The sequence below is a fragment of the Arachis duranensis genome, chromosome 6 (genome assembly GCF_000817695.3).
Source record: "Arachis duranensis cultivar V14167 chromosome 6, aradu.V14167.gnm2.J7QH, whole genome shotgun sequence".
In the NCBI taxonomy this organism is placed as follows: Eukaryota; Viridiplantae; Streptophyta; class Magnoliopsida; order Fabales; family Fabaceae; genus Arachis; species Arachis duranensis.
In genome coordinates this window covers 5623410-5648358 of record NC_029777.3, presented here as the reverse complement: position 1 = coordinate 5648358, position 24949 = coordinate 5623410, and the positions used below count along the sequence as shown (strand labels likewise).

General features: G+C 38.6%; 2 protein-coding genes across 2 annotated transcripts; both read right to left on the bottom strand.

The window, feature by feature from the left end:
* Positions 1–10082: 10082 nt before the first annotated feature.
* On the bottom strand, positions 10083–13273 carry LOC107492178 (probable pectinesterase/pectinesterase inhibitor 21). Its single transcript, XM_052262913.1, has 3 exons — positions 12223–13273; positions 11653–12145; positions 10083–10455 (listed from the first exon to the last, which is right to left on the bottom strand). Exons 1-3 carry the CDS (start codon positions 13271–13273, stop codon positions 10083–10085), a joined length of 1917 nt encoding a protein of 638 aa, XP_052118873.1.
* A 561-nt stretch (positions 13274–13834) lies between these two features.
* LOC107492177 (pectinesterase-like) lies at positions 13835–15826 on the bottom strand. Its single transcript, XM_016113172.3, has 2 exons — positions 14860–15826; positions 13835–14564 (listed from the first exon to the last, which is right to left on the bottom strand). Exons 1-2 carry the CDS (start codon positions 15824–15826, stop codon positions 13870–13872), a joined length of 1662 nt encoding a protein of 553 aa, XP_015968658.1. The 3' UTR covers positions 13835–13869.
* Between the last annotated feature and the right edge of the window lie 9123 nt (positions 15827–24949).

Here is a 24949-nt window from a genome sequence, read left to right as displayed (position 1 = left end):
AGTGCTCCTTAGAAGCAGTTTTTTCAAAAATTTTCATAACTATTTTAGGTCTTTTCTTTTGCAATTTGTATTAATTTTGTAGCAAAATTTTCACTTAATTTTCAACGTATGACAACGAGAGATGGAGGAGGTAAGTTGGATCAGAATAATAGTGATGAGAAAATAAAATAAGTGATTCTACTAATTGAAAAATACATCAGAAAAGAGAACCAAGCTTGCGTTAATAATCTTGTCGGAAGAATTTTCTCATATTTGATTTTTTCAGCAAGGAGTATGTATTGAACAGATTATTGAAATCTGATAACAATATAAAAAGAGAGAGAAAAGAGGAAATTTTCTATTTGGTAAAACAAATCATGACGTACTCTCCTGTATTCCCCTGTAATCAATATATAACTACACTATAACATCAAGAATATAGAAGGATCTAGACTAATTAATAAATCTTGAGCTAAACATCAAATAAACTAAGTGTTATTCTTATCAGCCCCCCTCAAACTGATAGTTGGTCTTGGAACAACTCTCAGTTTGCACCTAAACTTGACAAAAGAGGCTGCAGACAGGGGTTTAGTCAAGACATCCGCAACTTGGTCATTTCCTGGAATATGAACAACATGCAGCTGCCTCTGCCTAATCAAGTCTCGAACAAATTGGATATCAATTTGGAAATGCTTAGTCTTTCCATGAAGAACTGGATTTGCAGTGAGAAGGACCGTACTGAAATTATCACAGAATACTGTAGCCAGGCCAATCCGCAGCTCAGCCAGTAGATTTGTGAACCAAACAATCTCAGCTCCACAGTCAGCTAAACTCCTGAACTCTGCTTCAGTGGAGGATCTACTGATTGTACTTTGTTTCCTACAAGTCCATGACAAAAGATTAGTTCCCAAAAATACACAAAAGCCAGACACCGATCTCCGATCCTCAAGATCTGAAGCCCAGTCAGCATCAGAGAAACCATAGAGCCTGAAGTCCTGACATTTATGAAAAACCAGGCCCTGGTCCTTTGTTCCCTGCAAGTATCGAAGGATCCGCTTTACTGATTTCCAATGAGCCAGTTTAGGAGCATGCATAAATTGGCTCACTTTACAAACAGCAAACGATAAATCAGGTCTAGTAATAGTTGCATAGTGAAGAGATCCAACTACAGATCTATACAGTTTGGGATCCTCAAAATCCTCAGAGCCTGCTTGTGAGTTGCAAAGAGGACAGCATGGGAGTTGGCATAGGACTAGCACACTGCATACCTACTTTTGAAAAAAGATCAGTAATATACTTAGATTGAGACAAATACAACTTATCAGCAGTCCTCACTACTTCGATGCCCAAGAAATAGTTTAAGTTTCCTAAATCTTTCAACGAAAATATTTTGTGTAGTTTCTTAATCATATCATCAATTTCAACAGCATCATTTCTAGTGATAATAATATCATCAACATAACAAAGGATGTAAATAACAGATTTAAAGGAAGTACGAATAAATAATGACATATCAGAGTTTGAATTGTAGAAACCAAAGGCTTGTAAAGTAGTACTTAATTTTAAAAACCACTCCCTTGGAGCTTGTTTTAGACCATAAAGGGATTTATTCAGCTTACAAACTTTTGTCGCAGCATCCATTTCAAATCCCAAGGGCTGTGTCATGTAGATTTCTTGATGCAATTCTCCATTGAGAAATGCATTATTAAAATCAAATTGTCGAAGTACCAAGTCTCTGGACAAAGCAACACTAAGAACTAATGGTCGAATCACTGGACTAAATACCTGTTCAAAGTCAAAACCTTCACTTTGATAAAAACCTTGGGCCACCAAACGAGCTTTGTACTTCTGAATCTGTCCATTTGGCAACCTTTTGACAGCAAACACCTAGCGACAGCCTATGATCTTAGCACCTTCTGGTGGAGACACAAGTGTCCATGTGTTGGCCCTAATCAGTACTTGATATTCATCTTGCATTGCTTGAAACCAATGAGTAATGCTCAAAGCAGATTTAGCATTCTTAGGCAATGCTACATCAATGACTTGAGAGTTTAGGCAAGAAAAATGTGCTTTAGGTTGAAGAATGCCTGCCTTGGACCTAGTGACCATTTGATGAGTGTTTGTAGGGACAGAGATAGGGTCAGGCTGCACGGGTGGTAAACAAATCTCTACGCTAGATATTGGAATTGGTTGTGAGGAAACAATGGATGGAGTTGTCACAGCAGTATTGATAGGAGATGGATTGGGAGCATCAGTGGACATATCAGGGACAACATCACTAGACTGCAAGGAATGGATTGAGTCACCTTGCAATACAGGATCAGGAGGCCTAAAAGCGTAAGGTCTAGGAACATATTCATTTGTAGAAGCATTAGTAGTACTCTTGAGAGACTCAGAGCTCCCAGAGAATAACAGAGGATATGGATAGATATTCTCATCAAATAACACATTTCGTGAAACATATACTCTACCAGATGGTGACAAACACTTATACCCTTTATAATTTTGAGCATAGCCTATAAACACACACTAGTGAGATCTATAGCTAAACTTGATTTTGTTATATGGCCTTAAATTAGGATAACAGGAACTGCCAAAAACCTTTAGAAAAGTATAATCAGGTTTATAGTTTAGAAGAACTTCAAAAGGTGACTTATTGTGTAAAATAGAAGTGGGTAGTCTATTAATAAGGAAAGCAGCAGTTAAAACAGCTTCATCCCATTATATTAATGGCATATGTGCAGTAGAGAGCATCGCCAAAGCCATCTCAGTGAGATGGCGATGTTTTCTCTCTGCCCTTCCATTCTGCTCATGAATGTAAGGACAAGAGAACCTATGCTCAATCCCAGACTGCTGCAAAAAGGAAGAAAAAGAATTGGAGATATACTCCTTACCATTATCAGATTGTAAACATTTAATATGGTGACCAGTTAGTTTTTCAATGTAAGACTTTTATTGCAGAAAAGCATCAAAAACTTGAGATTTATTCACTAAGAGATAAAGACATGTATATCTAGAGAATGCATCAATAAAAATTACATAATAGCGATATCCTAAATGAGAAATCATGGGGCTAGGCCCCCAAATATCAGAATAAATGAGCTGTAAAGGTGAAGTATAAGAAGTCAGTGAATCAGGAAAAGGTAATTTGTGCATTTTGGCACAGGCACAGTCATTACACAACACAGGTATAGAATCATTATTTTTATTAGAAAATTGTATAGAGTTACACAATTGAAGAACAGTTTTAACAGTGTTAGTAGTGGCATGTCCAAGTCTCTTATGCCACAACTGAAAATTGGAAGAAGAAACAGAAAATAGAGCAGGTGGATAACGTGTAGTGAGTCTTGGAATTGCAACATTGTGAAATTGATAGAGTCCTCCACTATTAAAACCGTGAAGAAGAATCTTTTTGGTGTGCTTGCACTTCACAAAACAAAAATCATCATGAAACTCAAAAAATACTGCATTATCTTTTGCAAATTTAGAGACACTCACAAGATTTTTAGTAATATCAGGTGCATGAATTAAAGATTGCAATTTGAAAAATCTTTCAGAATCAAGGGCATGCAAATAAGAATTCCCAATATGTTTAATATGCATACCTGCTCCATTACCTATATGAATCTGTTTAGGACCTGAATATTCAGAACACGAGAGCAGATTTGACTGATGAGGAGTAATGTGATGAGAGGCCCCAGTATCAGGAAACCACGCTGGATCAGAAACAGAGGAAGGAACTGCCATATAGGCAGAGGGATGATGGAAAGATGATGATGGGGGGTGGAGTTGCGGAATGCGAAGAAGCAGAAGAGGAGGAGGCATTGGGCTGTGAAAATCTTGAGATCTGAGCAGGGGGAGGATGTTCTTGATTGAATCGTTGGAAGCAATACCACGCAATATGACCAAATCGGCCGCATACTTGACATTGGGGGCGATTATTGTTAGCAAAAGAGGCACGACCACCTCTGAAGAATCTTCCACCTCGCCCCCTTCTACCCCCAGCACTTCTACCAGCAGCGGATAAAGAAGGGATTGCAGACTGAGTGAGATGTGCTTGAGCAAGAAATGGATCAGATTTGCGAAATTTCTCAAGCATATCATCATGTGATAGAATTGACATCTCAACCTCTTGAAGAGAATACAGCTCAGGTTTAGTAGAAACGGTAGTAATTAGGTTTTGGTAATCTTCATTGAGCCCTTCCAAAAGAGCATCAATATGGTCATCAGTAGTCAAAGGAAAACCTAAAGACGCTAAAGAATCAACAATTCTCTTGATTCTTGAGACATAGTCAGCAGCAGGAAGACCTTGTTTCTTTATAAGTTTCAGCTGAGTTTTTAGCTGCTTGACCCTATATCGAATCGATTTTGAGAAATAATCTTCAATTCTGTTCTAGATATCAGAAGCAAAAACACAACCTATCATTTTATTCTTGAAGGATTCATCCATGGAAGCAAGAAGCCAAGAAATAATATTGTAATCTTCTTGCCTCCATCGTTTGTAATCGGTTGATATAATACCAGCAGCTCGATCAGTTTCGGACACAAATTGTGAGGGCTTTCTGTCAAAATGTAGATGATCCTCAAGGGCGTGCCTAAAGATTGCAGCCAAAGCCTGTTGTTGCCAAGTTTTATGATTATTTTCATTGAGCTTGTCACCTATGGGATGACCAAAAGATCGTGGAGTGAACGATGATGTAGAAGAGGAAGAGGTTACTGAAGAATCTGAATTAACAGCACTAGTAGCCATGGATCATGTACAAAAACGAGGCTCTTGATACCATGAAGAGATTATTGAAATTTGATAACAATATCAAAAGAGAGAGAAAAGAGGAAATTTTCTATTTGGTAAAACAAATCATGACGTACTCCCCTGTATTCCCCTGTAGTCAATATATAACTACACTATAACATCAAGAATATAGAAAGATCTAGACTAATTAATAAATCTTGAGCTAAACATCAAATAAACTAAGTGTTATTCTTATCATGTATAATGAAATGAACGTGATTTGGATAGGCCAAAAAGACTCCATATATCGGAGAAAGGGAGCAACCATTTTCAATTTTTCTTTGATAGAGATTTCGATGAAGTGAGGATTGAAAAAAATCTCTTTGGCTTTTCAAGAATTTTGTGCTTCATATTCGACGTTGGAAAGAGAATGACCAGAGTGATAATGCTTAGATATATACTTTTTCAATTTGGATTCAGTACTGGAGTATGCCAGAGAACTTTAAAATGCTGGAGGCTGGTCGGAAGATTAGAGATGGACTCGGAAAGGTAATTGAAACATGTTTTTTTTTAGATAAAAGGGAAAGAATAAAGGATTGTCAAGGCTCAGGTGGAGCTAGACGCAAGTAAACGTCATAGAGATTCTCTGCGTGTTGTTGGTCCAGACGGCAGTACTAAAGAAATTGGCTTGGGATATGAACGCATAGGTATTTTCTGTACCTATTGCGCGAGAATCGGCCATGAATCTAAAACTTGCTTTAAATTCTTGGAACACGCTAACACCAATAATGTTTGATAAAATTGGATTGGTGAATGGACAAAAGTTGAGCAAGTTGGGAGAAGAATAGAATGCAGGGATGAAAACTATGCTAAGGAGGCATTCTCCGTCCCCGCCCTGTCCCGTTGCAATTTCTAAGTTGAAGATCTAATTTTGGCATGGAAGGAAGACTTGGAGGTGGTTATTTCTAGCTCTACCAACTTCTACATACCTATTACGATTTCAGATCCTATGTCTCATGAAGAATGGACTCTAATGGGGTTTATTTGAGCTGCAATGAACAAGTCAGATTGGCGCGATTTGAAACTCTGTCTTTATTGATGGGACAAAGTGATCAGAGGATGGTTTTGATAGGAAATCTCAATGCAATTACAAGCCCATAAGAAAAGAAAGGTGGTGGTGACAAATCTCCATCTTCTATGGCGCCTTTCAACTGTTTCATTAGTGATAATGGTTTGGATGAACTTGGAATAGTAGGAAGACATTCTACTTGGTCAAATAGAAGAGGAGAGGTTGATCTTATTCAAGAATGTCTGGACAGGATTCTGGCTCAGAACAACTGGTTGCAGTTATACCCTAATCAAATGGTTTTGAGACTTTTAGAGACAGGTTCGGACTATGCCTCCATTATTGGGGGACTCTAACTCTCCGCTAGAGAAAACTAAGTGATGTTTCAAGTTTCAAGAACGTTGGTGTGACAAGGATGAGGTTAGGCAAATTATCTCGAAAAATCCTAGTACAAGAATCCCCAATGTTTCAAATGACTCAAAAAATCAAAATCAGTAGGTACATGTTGGTTCAATGGCAGCAATTAGCAAAATCAAACTCTCAAAAAGAGATTGAGGAGATGAAATCTGGGGAGGGGGATTTCATGGAGGTCAGGAGCTGGCAATTTTGGAAGAAAAACTCGAGACTGCTTGGCTTAATGAGGAACGGTTTTGACGACAGAAATTCCGAGTTAAATGGCTATGGGAAGGGGACCATAACACAATTTTTCATAGGACGTCTAAGTCCAGAATACGACGTAACAAAATATGACGTTTACATGGTCAGAATGGTGTGACATCCTCTTCTCCCCAAGGCATTACGGTTATTGCTGAGAACTATTTTAAAGGGATTTTTTCTTCCACAAATCATGAGGATCCTTTTCCATTTTTTACAAATTTTGCTCCTAAGGTTACAACTAACATGAATTGAAGGTTGAAAAGACCAATTACCCTAGAAGAAGTCAAGAGAGTCACTTTTAGTGTTCATCCCATGAGTATCCCAGGATATGATGGAATGACAGCCAGATTTTTTCAGAAATTCTGGGATATTGTGGGCGAGGATGTTTTTAAAGCAGTTCAAAATTTCTTTTATGGAGGGAGGATATTGAAGAGTTTCAATCACACTCATATTTGTCTTATTCCTAAAATACCAGACGCTAGTAATATGATAAAGGTAAGACCTATCAGCTTATCTTACAGTTATGTACAAGATTATATCTAAAGTCTTGGTTCGTAGACTCTAACTATGTATCAGTAAACTTGTGAACTCTAATCAGAGTGCTTTTATTAAGGAGAAACTTATTTTAAATCACATTCTTATTTTTTATAAATGTATGCATTATGTAAAAACAAAGAAGAATGGCTTAGATACTGAAATGGCTTTGAATTTAGATATGAGTAAAGCATATGATAGGGTAGAATGATATTTTCTATAGTTTATTATGGAAAAATTGGGCTTTGGTTTGAGATTAATTAATTGGGTTTGGAAACTAATGACCAATGTTTCTTACTCTATTGTTGTGGAAGGTCAACCGTTTGGTTTTTTTAAACCAAATAGGAAAATTCCACAAGGAGATCCTATCCCCATATCTATTTTTATTTTGTGCAGAAGGTTTATCTTTTTTTGCTACACAAGGCAGAGCAAAATAGACAAATCCTCAAAATTCAAATTCATAGAAGAAATCCTAAGATGAATTATCTATTATTTGTTGACGACTCAATTTTATTTAGTAAGGCTTCTAACAATAGTTGTGATAAGATAATGGCTGTTTTAGAGACTTGTGAGAGCTTCAGTAGTCAAAAAGTCAATCTCAACAAATCAGCCTTATCTTTTGATAAGAATACGTCCTAGTAAATTCAGACAGATATTGCACACAGACTTAATGTTACTCATAATGGAGCTCAAGATAAATACTTAGGACTTTCATCCCTAGCTCATAAGTCTAAGAAGACTACGTTTAGTGAAATCAAGGAATTAGTTCGAAAGGAAGTCCAAAGCTGATAAAGAAACTATTTATCAGCAGGAGGAAGACAAATTATGCTCAGAGCGGTGAGAGAAGTAATTCCTATCTATTCCTTATCATGTTTTTGTTTGCCTGGTTTATTAATTTTGGAAATTCATAGCATTCTCAATAATTACTGGTGGAATCAGAAGGGCTCAAAAAGACGAATATTGTGGATAAGTTGGAATCAAATGATACAACCTAAAAAAGAAGGTGATTTACGTTTTAAGGACCTAAGGGCTCAAAACCTAGCTCTACTAAGCAAATAGTGTTGGAAAATCATTAATCAGCCAAATTCAATTATTGCAAAGATTTTAAAAGGTAAATATTTTAGATATAGTGACTTAATGTATGCTGAAATAGGTCACTTACCGTTTTGGGGAGTCTGCTGGAGGGACGTCGTGTTCTGGAGAAGAGGTTAGTTTGAAAAATTGGGAATGGTGCTTCAACCCGTGTCTTCAAAGATCCCTGGTTGCCGCCACCTTACGCTTTTGGAGTTAATGCTGGTCTTTCTAATTCGCCTTCAGGTCCGATTGTGTACAGAGTTAAAAATCTCTTTAGAGATAATCTGAATTGGAATCAAAATCTGCTTGAAGATTTGTTCCCCCTGAAATCAATAACAAAATACTCTCAATTATACTAGATGGAAGCGAAGATGAATTACAGTGGACTCTTAACAAGTCAAAACAATATGATGTAGCTTCACAATACAGGATTGCATACCAATTTTTTTATGTGCCCTTTGAGCTAAATCCAAACACAGCTCAACACCCTGAAGAATGGAAGAGTATTTGAAATATTCAAGTGCCACACAAAGTTCAAATCTTCATATGAAAAGTTCTCTATGAACGTCTCCCAGTGATAAAATTACTTTACCATCGCTTCTCAAATACCCATTCAACCTATCCCAGATGCCAATTTGATGTTGAAACCATTAACCATTGTATTTTCACATGTCTAAATTAAAAAAAAATTGAAAAAGTAGCCAACTAAACCAAATTCTAAAAGTTAATCCATTCAATAATTTCATGCAAGGATGGGAATCAATTATCTCCAACTTGAAATAGCAACGGAAGAGGGAGAGGGATCAACAATTATTGGCTAATCTTTGTTGGAGTGTGTGAAAATAAAAAAACTTCTTTGTTTTTGAGAACACCAAATCAAATCCCATGAAGGTAGTGAGAGCAGCTGGTCGTCTCTACCGCATCGGTGTCATATCAGAGAGCGAAGTGCGCTTATGATCCTTGAGTTTTCTCTCTCTTTTTCATGTTATTTCTTTCTTCGTCTATTAGCAATTATGTTTGCCTTTATTGAAATTATTAGTTCTACTAATGGTCTCTTTTTTTTATATGTTGTAGTCCTATAATTTAGACACTTATTTTTTTTATTGAATAAAATATTTCTATTACCTTTGATAAAAATATATATATGTTTGGCCAGATAAATATATATATATATATATATATGCATTTGAGAAAAAAAAACACAAAAGTTGTGCATCAAATTCATTCTAGTTCTCCGTGGTAACAAAAAAAAAGTACAGTTAAAAATCAGATGAAAATTCGTATATAATTAAATTTTTATGTAAAATTAATATTTAAAAATTATTAAATAATTTAATAAATTTAATTAAATTATTATTAATAATTTTTAAGTATCAATTTTAAATGAAAAGTGAGCCTTCACCTTAAAACATATGGAGGAGATAAAAAATTAACCTCGTATGTTAACTGATCATATTTTACTTTGAATTTCCTTCCATTATTATTCCACTAACATTCTAGTTGGGCTAACGCTATTTATTTTTAATTTTTTAAACTCAATTATTAATAATAAGTGCATACCCAATCATTTCTAAAGTTTGTGTATCCTTCATTAATGGTTTCTTTTTATTCTGGAACCTTAGTTTCAGAAAGGTGAAAAAAAAGCTGTATGCAATACATCAAACGGGAGGAATTATTATTTTAAGAGGAAAGCGCGAAAAGAAAATAAATAAAAAGGGAAAATTTTATTTAACTTGCGTAATTGTGTATCTGATCTAATAAGTATCCTGCAAGAAGCACTCTCCTTGTATTGAACACACAAATAAGATCGATGACCTGCAACTTAAGAACTATGGAAAAATGAGGAGGGTATTATGTATGTACGTATACACAGAGGGAATAAAACAATGAATGAATAATGGATAGACAAGTTCATGCCAAGGAACGAAGGAACATCACAAGCATTACTCATCATCTTCATGATCATGAATAAATTATTATCTAATTTACTAGTGTTCGTTTTTGACCCTCGCCCTCGCCCTCACCCGAAACCGGATTCATTTAGAGATTAGCAGGGGAAGGAGCAGGGGAGGAGGTGGCAGTGGTGGTGGCGGCCCCGGTCGGAGAAGAAGCAGGAGCAGGGGAAGAGGAGGAAGGGCTGCTTCTAGGGGCAGCTGCAACTCGGCGCAACAAGGCGGCGGCAAAATTACTGTTACTGGCGGGAGCGGGCTGGCCAGGGTTGTAGGGAATCTTGGTAACCTTGATCCATTCATCTCCACGGAAGAAGTTGGTTGGGTTGTACATGTTTGCTGCTTGTGCTGTGAAGTTTTTCTTGATACCAAGCCAGTTGACACGGTTGGTGTTGTCAGCTCCGGGACCACGGTTGCCGAACTCAGCGTAGTAGCAAGTGTCCATGCCGGAGAGTCCCTCGGCGTTGGGAGAAGAATAGAATGCAGGGATGAAAACTATGCTAAGGAGGCATTCTCCGTCCCCGCCCTGTCCCGTTGCAATTTCTAAGTTGAAGATCTAATTTTGGCATGGAAGGAAGACTTGGAGGTGGTTATTTCTAGCTCTACCAACTTCTACATACCTATTACGATTTCAGATCCTATGTCTCATGAAGAATGGACTCTAATGGGGTTTATTTGAGCTGCAATGAACAAGTCAGATTGGCGCGATTTGAAACTCTGTCTTTATTGATGGGACAAAGTGATCAGAGGATGGTTTTGATAGGAAATCTCAATGCAATTACAAGCCCATAAGAAAAGAAAGGTGGTGGTGACAAATCTCCATCTTCTATGGCGCCTTTCAACTGTTTCATTAGTGATAATGGTTTGGATGAACTTGGAATAGTAGGAAGACATTCTACTTGGTCAAATAGAAGAGGAGAGGTTGATCTTATTCAAGAATGTCTGGACAGGATTCTGGCTCAGAACAACTGGTTGCAGTTATACCCTAATCAAATGGTTTTGAGACTTTTAGAGACAGGTTCGGACTATGCCTCCATTATTGGGGGACTCTAACTCTCCGCTAGAGAAAACTAAGTGATGTTTCAAGTTTCAAGAACGTTGGTGTGACAAGGATGAGGTTAGGCAAATTATCTCGAAAAATCCTAGTACAAGAATCCCCAATGTTTCAAATGACTCAAAAAATCAAAATCAGTAGGTACATGTTGGTTCAATGGCAGCAATTAGCAAAATCAAACTCTCAAAAAGAGATTGAGGAGATGAAATCTGGGGAGGGGGATTTCATGGAGGTCAGGAGCTGGCAATTTTGGAAGAAAAACTCGAGACTGCTTGGCTTAATGAGGAACGGTTTTGACGACAGAAATTCCGAGTTAAATGGCTATGGGAAGGGGACCATAACACAATTTTTCATAGGACGTCTAAGTCCAGAATACGACGTAACAAAATATGACGTTTACATGGTCAGAATGGTGTGACATCCTCTTCTCCCCAAGGCATTACGGTTATTGCTGAGAACTATTTTAAAGGGATTTTTTCTTCCACAAATCATGAGGATCCTTTTCCATTTTTTACAAATTTTGCTCCTAAGGTTACAACTAACATGAATTGAAGGTTGAAAAGACCAATTACCCTAGAAGAAGTCAAGAGAGTCACTTTTAGTGTTTGTTTGCCATGGCATGTAACCGGCGGGGGTGACCAAGTCATCAAGGTAGGTATCCAAGAAGACGGTCCTTGAGTAATTCTTCCATGGACGAGCAAGGAAGGCCTTGTTGGTGAACCTAACTGGGAAGTATTCTGGGTCGGACACGATGGAACCACCCTGGATCACAATTCCTGTTGGCTGGTACCTCTCCTTCCTGCCTTGTGCTGTCACAATGCACTGTTGGTTTGCCAATGGCTTCCTCACCTCGAAGGTGCAGTTCTGGAAGACTGACACTGCATCTCCGAACACGAAATCGATGGTGCCTGAGATCACGCAGTCTCTGTAGAACTGACGCATGGTGTGGGCGTACAGTGTGTCTTGGTATCCGTCCATTCTGCACTTGTAGAAGATGGATTTGTCTGCTTGCACCCTCAGAGCCACTGCCTGGTGCTTCGCTGCTCCGGCTGAGTTCTCGAATCCTACTCCCATGGCAACGAAGTAGTCTCCTTGAACAGCTGCATTTCCATGCAACATTAATTAATATACAAGCTAGACAGGAATATAATTGAATTGAATTGAATTAATTACGTACCAACGGTGGCGGTCTTGTAAGTGTTAACGCCATCGATGAAGTTCTTATCGCCGGTGATGCGGGTCTTGTGACCACCATCGCCGATGAAGACAACGTGGGTCAAGTTCCTGGGGACTTCAAGGTACTCCTGGTAGACACCCTCCTTGATGTGGATGATGAAGGGCTTCTTGTTATTTGAAGGAACCTTTCTCAAGGCTTCTGCGATGGTCTGGAAATCACCAGAACCATCCTTTGCAACTGTCACGTGAGCCTTGATCCTTCTTCCGCCACCAACAGTAGCCATAAGCTTGCGGACGGCGATGCGGTCCTCGATCCACTCGGGTAGCTCCTGATCCTGGTCCTGGTCCTCGTCGTCCTCGGACATCAGGCGGCGGGCTCCGGCGGGCTGGGTGGAGGGGAAATGCATGGCGCTCATGGTCTTGTCGAGCTCGGTGATGATGGCGAGGCCATTGCTGCTCATGTGCATGGCGGTCCTCAACAATTCCTTCATCTGCTCGCCGGCGCTGCTGGTGGTGTTCTCGAAGCCGTCAAGGCAGGTCTCCTGGTAGGTGATGGCACCGCTGAGCCAGACCTTCAAGCTGCTGAGAATGTTGTCGATGTTGTTGAGGTCGAACCTTCCAAGCTTGTCGAGGGACCTGTTGAACTCGTCAATGGAGAGGTCCATGAGTTGCTTGCAAGAGTCGAGAGCCTGCTTGGCCATGGGGTCGTTCTCCAATTCCTGAAGCATCTGGGTCTGCTCAAGGCCATCGGTGATCCTCTTGATGGTGATGTTGAATGCGATCTTGATGAGTTCTCTTGGATCCGTGGTGTTGCCGGCTTCTGCGGACAATGACTGCTCGCATTCCTCTCTGTAATCTGTAGGGGCGCAGAGGGTCTTCACCGCTTTCACCGACGATGCAACATGGCTCTGGTCTTCTGCCTTTGAACCATCGCTGGAGTTCTTGTTCAAGGTGACGCTGAGTGTGACGGCCACCACCATGGCCACCAATAAGAAGGTTGAGACTCCTATAAGGACTAGTCTTTTATTCCTCTCTGGGTCTCCCCCTGCCATTTTCAATTGAATTAAGCAGCTCCTGGTTATTCACCACCTGATGAAATGATGGAGCAGGAGCTGCTCGCTAGAATGCAACTTTGATTGGCAGAGGGCTTAGCTTGCAATTGATTATCTTCTGTCAGAGCTCGCTAGCCCCTGTTCGGAGAGTGCGTTTTTCGTTACTTACTCTCCCTCAATATATATGTTTCTCTATGTGCTTTTTTAGACTCGAATGTTGCGAAAATGCGAGGTTTGGAGTAAAAACAGATACCTGTGTGGTAGTTATCTTTCTTCTATAATTAGAACCCTCCACGTATAGACAAAAACCTTAATTTGTTAATACCAAGGGGATGCATGCGCATTTTCATCCACACACGGGTTTACCTGCCTAAGAACACGCCCTCTGATGTAATGTACATTGAAAATGTAATAACAAGCTAATAATAACGGGAACATTATGTTGTACAACGGGCAATCGATAGAATGATAGAAAAAAAAAAGGTGAGAAATTATGCGATGAATAAATAAAGGATCAAGGCAATTTTATTTATGACCGACATGCATACATATGAATTAATTCCTATCTGATCTGTTATATAATAATAATGCAAAATTCAGTATAAACTAGCTAAATATGGTACTCCAGTGGCGGGAAGCCAAACATCACCAAATATGAAATTGGAGACTGTAAAATTAATTGCACCTATGCTGTTCAAAAGCACATCGTAACCTGCCCAAGTAACCCTACTACTGGTATTTGATCCGGCTCCCCAGTTATCATATTCAGCATAATAAAGGGTGTCTAAGGCAAAGTCCCCAGACCAAGCAACCCAACCCGCTGGATCGATCAAGCTATCCATGAAAGATTGCATGTAAACTGTTCTTGAATACAGTTTCCATGGCCTCCCTAGGTACGTTTTTGTGGTGCCGTTACTAGCAGCTAAATCGGCTGCGGCCGTTATGGTGCAATTGTGTATGGAGATTCCGGTGTTTTGATTCACATCAGTTCTGCCCTGTGCAGTGATTGCATTGAATTGATTACTCATTGGTAGTCTTGGGTAGATGTTACAATCTTGGAAGACAACCGCTGCATTGCCAAATATGAAGTCCACAGTGCCATAAATGTCGCAGTTTCTGTAGAATTGCCTCATAGAATGCGTGTACAATGTGTCTTGGTACCCTTCAAAGCTACAGCTATAAAATGCAGACAGATCTGCACCGCTCCGAAGCGCCACTGCTTGGTGGTTTATTCCTCCGGCTGTGTTCCGAAATGTCATGTTCACCGCCACAAAGCCTTTTGCAACCACAGCTGAAAGAAGAAAAACTAATAAGGTCACTTGGTGATCAAGTAACTAAACATGGAAAGTTAATTAACAAGAAAAGGTAGCAAAGAAAAAATAAAGCATCATTTTATTGTGTTATCAAAGAAGATTTAAAGATAGAAATTCACGTGCAGTTGTCTTTATGTAAAGCTATTAGTCGAGAACTGTTAGATAATAATTTAGTTAAACATATTAAATTATATAATAATTCCCAACTATTAATTTCATATGAACTGCACGGGAGTCTTTTTCATTGAAATTAAAAGTAAGATTTGTCATTACCAAACGTGGCAGAGTTGAAGGTTGTCCAGCCATCAGTGACGCTTCGATTTCCGGTGATTATAGTCCGGTTAATACCATCACCTATCATCATCAAATACTGCTTGGTCTTTGGAATGGAAACGTACTCTTCATACACCCCTGCAACCACATAAATTACAAAAAAGCCATTGATACCAAGGGTGTTGTTTGGTGCTGCATTCACTGCATCATTAATAGTTGTGTAGTCTCCAGAGCCATCTGGGTTCACCACCACCATTTGGCTCACAACAACATTCGCCTCAGGATCTAACTGAAGCAGTTTTCTTCCTCTTCTTTTTGTTATCTCATACAGCCTCTGTTCCCACATGCGATGAATGTTACTTCTCTTTACTATCCTCTCTGTTAATTTTCTGTTGTGTGTGTTTTTGTTGGTTCCCCAACCTTGCTTGAAAAATGCAAGGGATATGCTATAAAACTTGGTCCCATTGGAGATATTGCTGATGAGTAATTCATCAGTGTGTGTGGTTGTGGCTTGTTGGAGGCTATCTAAGCATGTGTCGTGGTTGGTTAAAGTAGCACTAATCATGCTATGCAAATAATTTTCATCCTCTGAGCTACTGAGTGTGTTAGTGGAATTTATGGCGTTGAGAGTGTTGGTCCAGAAATCTACGTTGAAGTCACTTAGAAGGTAGCAATCTTGAAGAGCAAGAAGCATGGACCTAGATAATTTGTTTTTGGAACGAGGTTTGAGATACTTAGATACTAATGAGCGAAACTTAGTAGATGATAAGAGGGATTTGCGTGCGAAAAATCGACCATAGCTATGTATGTCACTGCGGCCTTTGGAAGGTGAATTGGATTTGCAGAAGGGTGGATATGGTGTGAGGTCGCAAATGGAGGAAGATGAAGATGCAAGAGAAGCCAAGTTGGAGAAAATAATAGCGGCAGTGAATAATAATAAGCTTATAGATAGATCTGAAGCTGCCATTGAGAACTACCTAGCTTGATGAGATGAATAATATTCATAACGTTATAAATATGTGCATGGAGCGAGCTATAGAAAAAGTAGTTGTAGTTTGATTATACAACAATTTTGGTTAATGGGATCTTCTTCTAATTTTTAATATAGGCTGCGATATTCCAATTTTAATTTGTACTCAAAAGAACACTTTTGCTTTCTTGACTTAGTTAATTTAAAATTCATGAAAAAAAAAATAGAAAAAGTGTTAGTAGGGTGATAAATTGTCATGCATCATGCATGGGAGACCGAAATAGGTGATATCCACCGACTTAGCAAATGATTACTTCATATCTCTGTATTATGTATACGTGTTTACACAATACCAGTCGGCTTATAATTTAAAGTCCAAAATTAAAAGACTAGGAGAGAATGCAAACGCAAGATAGAATCATAGCATGTTTCTGACAGGGCGGCAATATATATTTTATCATTGGATATTCAATTTGATTGGGTAGAGTTACTAATCTAATTCACAGCGAATAGAATAAAGTCCACTCATTTTTTTATTGAAAATAATATTTCGTTAATGTAATGAAATGAAATAAATGATCCACTAGAAATTACACATAAGATAAATTTGGAAACATATTCAGATGTAATTGAATTATATTAATTGAGTAAGTAACTTTTTTTATTTTATGGTAGAAATTTTGTCATCCTTTTTTTTTTGCAAATAATGTTATGTTTAGTCTAATTTTTTTATTTTTTTTTGTATGAATCGACGAATATTTCAACACATATTTAAGATAGGATCGACCAACTTACATCTTATATATGTATATGTTATTGTTACGGTGGGTAACCGGAGATTAAATAGGTGGATGGCGTTAGGTGGCCCAATACGTATGAGGGAGGAGGACTCCGGATGGATCTGCAACTCGGGAGGCTCCGTCCGACTTGTACTCGCGAGTGAATGGGGGGTGGTACCTGCAAAGACACTCCGATGCCTAAGTTAGCAAGAGTGTGAGCAGGTCTAGAGAGTATTGGGCTTAGAGATACCTGAGGGGTGTTAGTGTATTTATAGTGGTGAGCCAATAACCACCGTTGGAGTAGTGCCGTATCTTTAGGGTGTTAACCGTCCCCATTATCTTGGGGAGGTTAAGATATGGCTTTATGAAGCGGTTAGAGAGATTTTAGGGGCGGTTACTCATTTGAACGAGCACTTATCTGCCAGCTAACCTCACGTCCGACTTCTTCAGACCAAGTCGTGGTTGATACCGACTTCTTACGTGGAGGTCGGTACTTAGCTAGGCTTAATCCTTCGGATTAGGCCTTTTAGTTGGACCTGGGCCTTTATCATTGGGCCAGGGTATGAACAGTGCCCCTACTTGAGCCCAAATTTTCTTTAAAGTTTGGATTCAAGTACTTAACTCGGGTTCGTCTTTCTCCAACCTTCATTTCTCGGATAAAGGTTAGTTTTGTTTCTTTCATGTCATGCCTCGCGTTTGCATGCTTTGTTTTGCGAGTGGATAGGTTGACCTGTAGATTATAGCTTCGTACCTCTCCTCTTTAGGGGCCGTGTTTTTTGATTTTTCTTTTTCTTTTTCCCTTTTGTAGGTTTCTGCCACTTTTCTTTATATATATAAAAAATGGCTTCCGTAGACGTTCTTTCTCAGTGGGTTGATGTTACGGTCCTTGGGGAGGAACCGTTGGTCGATGCTGAGTTTATCACTCATCTTCGCACTCATCACCGGCTCTGTACTTCGGAGGAGGACGAGCCAAAATATGAACTGGTGATCCCGGGTCCTGAAGACCGGGTCTGTTTTGGGAGAGTTAATGAGGCGGCCCCTCATTTTTTCTTCATGTATGAATGTATGATTACCCGCTTGGGTGTTTTTCTTCCTTTCTCAGATTTCGAGATATCTGTTTTGCACCACTGTAGAGTTGCCCCTACTCAACTTCACCCCAATTCTTGGGGTTTTTTGAAGATCTATCAGTTTATTAGCCACGCTCTGGACTTTCTGACCTCTTTGATGATTTTCTTCTTTCTTTTTCATATGACTAAGCCCTTTAGTGGGCTAAACAACAAACAGCAGTGGGTATCCTTTCGAGCCATACAAGGTCGGAGGATTTTCACCCTTTTCGACGAATCTTTTCATGACTTCAAAAACTATTTTTTCAAAGTTCAAGCCGTAGAGGGTCACCACCCCTTTTTCCTGGATGAGCATTCCTCCCCTCGCTTCCCCCTTTATTGGTTGCCGCCTTCCTCTTGTGAAAAGTATGGTCCAGATGACCTGGATGAGGTGGAGGCGGCTATTGTGGGGTTTTTCCGAGAAGCGTGGGGGAGGGCCCCATACTTGGATACCAGGAAAATCCTCCAGGGAACGCCAACTTTTGTTCAATCTCAATTAGGTAGTACATGCATTCCTTATTTCCGAGTTGTTTCTACCGACTTGAATGTTTTGCCGACTTATAACTGTTAGTTGTTTTTCTTGTAGATATGGCAAGGAAGAATGCTCAGGAGGCTTATCAAAGGGTTCAGGAGGCTAAAGCGAAGTCCCGGGCTAGGTCCGGGAGTGCCAAAGCAATCGCCTCTCCTCCTCCTCCTCTTCCTCCTCCTAAGACTGTGGGTACTCCCTCTCAACCTATTATAATCTCTTCTTCGACTTTGTCTCGGCCACTCCCTTCCGCCCAACTTCTCTCCGAGCCAGAGAAGAAGAAGCGCAAGACTTCAGAGTCTGGCTCTTCTTGGGATGGTGGGGTTAAGGCGGATGCTCTTGCATTTGTCCGAAAGAACATCTATCCTTTTATAAGTATGGATGATGTTTCTGTTCGGAACCACCTCACCACTCTGGCCGAGGAGAGTTTTAGGGCGGCGGGCGTGTGTGGCAAACTTTTGGACATCTTTGAGAAGACTCCCCTCAGCTCTTTGGGGGCAACCTCGAGGGTTGAGGAGTTGGAGGGGAGACTTCTTATTTATGAAAAGCATGAGAAAGAGTTGAAGGAGGAGAGAGATAAATTGAGGAAGGAGAGGGATCACCTTAAGGAGGAGGAGAGTAAGCTGCGGGCTCAATGTACTTTGGAGGCAAATTTGAGGAAAACAGCACAAGACAGCTACCACATTTTATTTCAAGATATTGTTGCTGTGAGGAAGGACTTGGTGAATTCTCGGAACGCATACGCCGAGTTGGAGGACTCTATTGCTGATGGGGCCGAGGAGTCTTGGAGAATTTTCCTGGAACAAGTCAGAGTTATCGCTCCCGACTTGGACCTTTCTCCTTTACATCCCGACAAGGTAGTTATTGATGGCGCCATCGTTGATCCTCCTGTTCCCGAGGTTGTTTCTGAGTCGGATCTGAAGACTCGGGGGCAGAGGATTATTGAGTCTCCTCCTCGATCTAAAGATGCTCCGACTTCCTCTTCAGCTCCTCCTGAATCTGGCGGTGGTGATTCCTCCACTCCTTTGAAAAAATGACTTTATTTTTTATGGCTATATGGGGGCCCGGCCTGTGGGTCCCCCTTTTTTAAACTTATTCATTGTTGGTGGTTGTGTGAACAATTTCCCTTTGGCCTTTTAAGGCCGTAAACAAAATATTTTGATCTGTGCCCTTTTTTGGATAAGGGTTTTTAAACAAAAGTGAATGCCCTTTTTTGGATAAGGGTTTAAGGTACCTTGTGCGTGTATGCTTTTCTGTTTTTGATGTTTCGAAGAATCCTTTTTGATCTTTTTTCTGAAAACCTTTTTCTTGGCTTGTCTTGCTTTTTCGAGCCCTTTAGCTTGAGGGCTTTTTACGTAACCTTCGATCTTAGGTTTTGCAATCTCTTTTTGGTATCCTTTATACTCAACTTTGCTTTTTGATGAGTTTTCATGGCTTAGGTTATTTTTGTGATGCGTTTTTCTTTTACTCGGAGCTCGGTTTTCTTTTACTCGGAGCTCTTTCGAGTTTGTTTTACTCGGATTTTCATCTCGACTTAAGAGTCGGATGGTTCCTGAGTTCTTACGATCAACTTATATAACCTCTTTACGCCGACTTGTACCTCGTCGTTTTATCCTGACGACCATCTAGGTCGGTTCATGGGATTTTCACGTTTTGTCAAGCTTAAGTCGGCGCGTTTCGTAGAAAGACTTAGAAAAATAAAGAAGGATATTATAAGAGATATTGTAAATGAAAAAAGATCTTTATTAATTGGGAAGGTACCTTCTTGCTACTAAGGGTTTTGATAGCCTATTTTCCCTTAGTCTCTACTATGATGCCTCGTTAAAAACCCATCTCCAGAAAAAACCCTTTTTGGGAAAAATCATGAAGTTGGAAAAAGAGTACATCAGGGAGTAGAGTTCGCTTTTAACTATAGTACCTTTTCATATTACAAGCATGCCACGACCTCGGTAACTAGGTGCCGTTCAGGTCGGTCACTTTATAATAACATTTTCCTAAGACCTCATTGACTTTGTATGGTCCCTTCCAATTTGCATGGCCCCTTCCAATTTGCGGCGAGCTTTCCTTCTCCTGATTTGTTGACTCCAATGTCGTTTCTGATGAGGACCAAGTCATCTGGGACAAATGTTCTTCGAATGACTTTCTTGTTGTACCTAGTAGTCATCCTTTGCTTTAATGCCGCTTCTCTTATTTGGACGCCTTCTCGGACTTCGGGGAGCAAGTCGAGCTCCTCTTTGTGCCCTTGTATGTTTCCGACCTCATCATGGAGAATTACCCTTGGGCTTTGCTCATTGATTTCTATTGGAATCATGGCTTCTACGCCATAGACTAATCTGAAGGGTGTTTCTCCTGTGGCGGATTGGGGAGTTGTCCTATAAGCCCATAGCACCTGAGGGAGCTCTTCAGCCCAAGCTCCCTTTGCTTCCTGTAGTCTCTTCTTTAGTCCTGCCAGTATGACCTTGTTAGCTGCCTCGGCTTGCCCGTTGGCTTGTGGGTGTTCCACCGAGGTGAATTGGTGCTTGATTTTCATACTGGCTACCAGGCCTCTGAAGGTGGCGTCGGTGAATTGGGTTCCATTGTCTGTAGTGATGGAATAAGGTATTCCATACCTTGTGATGATGTTTTTGTAGAGGAACCTGCGACTTCTCTGAGCGGTGATAGTGGCTAATGGTTCTGCTTCTATCCACTTTGTGAAGTAGTCTATTCCCACGATCAAGTACTTGACTTGTCCTGGTGCTTGGGGAAAAGGACCTAACAAATCCATTCCCCATTTTGCAAAAGGCCAGGGAGAAGTGATACTGATGAGCTCTTCTGGTGGAGCTACGTGGAAATTTGCGTGCATCTGACATGATTGGCATTTTTTCACAAAGTCTGTGGCATCTCTCTGCAAGGTCGGCCAATAGAATCCTGCTCGGATTACTTTCCTGGCCAGCGACCTTGCTCCGAGATGGTTTCCGCAGATCCCACTATGTACCTCCTCCAACACCTCGGTGGTTCTTGAAGTCGGTACGCACTTTAGCAACGGCGTTGATATCCCTCTTCTGTAGAGGACATTTCTCACCAAAGTATAATGTTGTGCTTCCCTTTGGATCTTTTTAGCTTCTTTCTCCTCCTTAAGGAGGATGTCGAATTTCAGGTATTCGACTAGGGGATTCATCCATCCGAGGTTTAAACCGACTACCTCAAGCACCTCTTGTTTATCTTCTGTTTTTGATACCGAGGGCTCTTGGAGGGTTTCTTGAATCAGGCTTCTGTTATTTCCTCCTGGTTTGGTGCTTGCTAACTTGGATAGGGCATCCGCTCTGCTATTTAGATCCCGAGTTATGTGTTTAACCTCGGTTTCTGCAAAGCACATATTTAAGATAGGATCGACCAACTTACATCTTATATATGTATATGTTATTGTTACGGTGGGTAACCGGAGATTAAATAGGTGGATGGCGTTAGGTGGCCCAATACGTATGAGGGAGGAGGACTCCGGATGGATCTGCAACTCGGGAGGCTCCGTCCGACTTGTACTCGCGAGTGAATGGGGGGTGGTACCTGCAAAGACACTCTGATGCCTAAGTTAGCAAGAGTGTGAGCAGGTCTAGAGAGTATTGGGCTTAGAGATACCTGAGGGGTGTCAGTGTATTTATAGTGGTGAGCCAATAACCACCGTTGGAGTAGTGCCGTATCTTTAGGGTGTTAACCGTCCCCATTATCTTGGGGAGGTTAAGATATGGCTTTATGAAGCGGTTAGAGAGATTTTAGGGGCGGTTACTCATTTGAACGAGCACTTATCTGCCAGCTAACCTCACGTTCGACTTCTTCAGACCAAGTCGTGGTTGATACCGACTTCTTACGTGGAGGTCGGTACTTAGCTAGGCTTAATCCTTCGGATTAGGCCTTTTAGTTGGGCCTGGGCCTTTATCATTGGGCCAGGGTATGAACAGTTATATATTTATATAAAGGTATATTTTTATCTACGAGTTAAGAACAAATAAGATTAAAATTAAAATATTCTTAATTCGCTAATAAAATTAGAATTTGATTCAAACTTTACCCTATTCATTGTAATCTCTAATTTATGATGTATATGCCATATCCAATGTATTTCGTTCTAGCCCTTCTATTTTTTATATATTCTTTTTATATTTTTATATTATAAAAAAATAATTCTTTTATACTCTTTCACTTTTGATCGATCATTTTTAACATTAAAAATAAAAAATATACAAAAATGTTATATACCAACATGCCTTGATTAGAGTATTAGTAATTACACTTTCAAATAGAAGTATCATTTTTATTATAACTTTTAATTTCACCATGAAATTATTAGATCTAACGATATGTTAAAGGCTAAAAATTCAAATCCAGCTAGTTGAAGTAATTCAAGACTCCAATACTGAACAGACCACCTTGCATCACCAAGTCCTCTATAGAGTTTAAGACCATGCTTTAGATCTTAATCTCCCAAAACACTACAGGAGAAGTATTATTCATGTTCACAGATAATGTTAGAGGATCAACAATCGTAAACATTCTAAGAATGATCACTATTGGTGAACTTTCTTCTATCATTCCATTGGAATGGATTACTGATTATGAGAAAGCTTTTTCAAAAGAACAGGTTGATATTCATATTACAACACCTCCAATTATTACCCATAATAGTGATGGAACGGTGAATACTGTTTTTCAGAAACCTGGAATAATCAAGCAAACCTTACTGCAAAGACCATCTTTTAGAAGGATTAATATGATCTCTCCTGTTCAGATACAAACAACTCACGATTAAGATGATCCACATGTACATTTTTATGAAAATGAAAAACCTATTTATGTTTCTCATATAAATGGCCACTTCATCTGGGATGTTGATCCCTCTATGTGTGATTCTGACAATAACTGTGCTAACTAATGGAGTGACACTGATGATAAAGATTATACTAGGTGACAGAGGAACAAGAAAAAGAAGAAGAGGCCACTACATGCCCCTTGCTCCTATAAAAGGCCCGAGTCCTGTGGTATCAGAGCGTCAGGTTTATAAGAAGAAGAAGAAAGTATTACTAGTAAAAGCAAGTAAGAGAGAATCACTAAACATGAACCCTATAAACTCTCCAAGTTCTTCACAACTCATACATCATTCTATCTCCTTAAGCATAGACCGATTACCCTCTAGTTTAAAGAAAATTCTTGACAATAATATTGATCAATTGGTAGAATTTAGTCATGTCTCAGAAGACTCTCAAACTCCAACCACTGAATACCTTTTTATAACTCCCTATTCTTTTTTACCAAAGACAAAAAAAATCAACCCTCACCTCCATCTGCCATCTTATTAACAGAAATCTTTCTCCTCCTCCCAAAGAAATCATCCAATCCTTTTATGAGGGGTCCCTTTGATTCAATTCTTAAACTATGATATGTATAAATTAGATTGAAGAATTTTTTTTCTTATTACGTCAAGAAATTGAATAAAAAATAAAGTAATTCTTTTTTTATTCCATTTTGATTTATTTATTTTATTTTTTATCTTAATTTTAATATATTTTTTTATTCAATTTGAATTCTTATCTTTTTATTATTGTTTCTTTTCAAATCATATAAAACCTGTTGACTTACAATTGAAAGCTCACACTACTCACACAGATTTGTAAAAATTAGGATTATTTTGCTAAAACTCTAGTAGAGCATGTAAAAAACTCTAAAGGTTACATTAGAACTCAATTACTTTATTAGTACTATTTTAAGACATTTTATAATATTAACTATATTAGGTGGTGCAAAAAAAAATAATCACCAGTTAAATAAGCTATTCGTATAAAATATATGTTAAAATATAAAATATTCATTAAAAATAAATTAAATAATATATTATATATAAATATATATTAGTTAATTTTTTGTGTGTAAATAATATTTTTGTATATATATATATAGACAACTTCAAAATCTCAACAATTATTTTTGTAGCTGTATGTGAATATTGAATTACTTTTTATATACCTTATTTAAGTTTAAAAGGTTTAATTTTAATATTCGATATTAAAAATGTGATCCAGTTACTTTAATTTTATCTTTTGAGGTTTTTTTATTCTTTGGCACCTTATTAATAATCAACTTTGAGTTAAGATAACAAGACTCGCATATTATGAAATTATAAATTCAACACTAATTGAGTTCTTTTTTTTCACTTTGAATGATTTTTTCTTAAAATTAAGGAACTTGATTGTATGATGACAAAAGATTATTCTATATTTTAAAAAAATATAAAACAAAAATAAAAAAAATTTTAAATCTTATTTTTATTGTTTTATATTATTATTTTTTTATGTGTTAATTAGTTAAATAATTTGGAAATTAATTTTATAATAATAAAAAATTCTTTTATAATAATAATAATAATATAATACTTTTTTGCACAGTTAAAAATTTTTAAATATGTCAGTTCTAACTCCGTACCTTTTTTACGTCTTGAATTTTTTTTTTTTAAACAATGGTAAGATTTTACATATGATAAAATGGTGGTCCAATAGGACAAGTCACTACAAGAAAATAGAGTTATTTTGACACTTTATTTTTTAACACCATAATTAAATGTCAAAATTAATATATATTTTTGACGGCCAATATTTATCAAAATAAGATTTAAATTTTTTTCACAATCGCTTATATGTTAAAAATACTATTTTTGACAAAACTTTTATTAACATATTTTCATAGT

Excerpts from the sequence above, each read along its gene's own strand:
- LOC107492177 (XM_016113172.3), bottom strand. The coding sequence starts at position 15,826 with ATGGCAGCTTCAGATCTATCTATAAGCTTATTATTATTCACTGCCGCT. Across the intron at positions 14,565-14,859 it reads CTTCAACTCTGCCACGTTTG|CTGTGGTTGCAAAAGGCTTT; the intron begins GTAATGACAAAT and ends TTCTTCTTTCAG.
- LOC107492178 (XM_052262913.1), bottom strand. The coding sequence starts at position 13,273 with ATGGCAGGGGGAGACCCAGAGAGGAATAAAAGACTAGTCCTTATAGGA. Across the intron at positions 12,146-12,222 it reads TTACAAGACCGCCACCGTTG|CTGTTCAAGGAGACTACTTC; the intron begins GTACGTAATTAA and ends ATGGAAATGCAG. Across the intron at positions 10,456-11,652 it reads GGTTACATGCCATGGCAAAC|CGCCGAGGGACTCTCCGGCA; the intron begins AAACACTAAAAG and ends TTCTTCTCCCAA.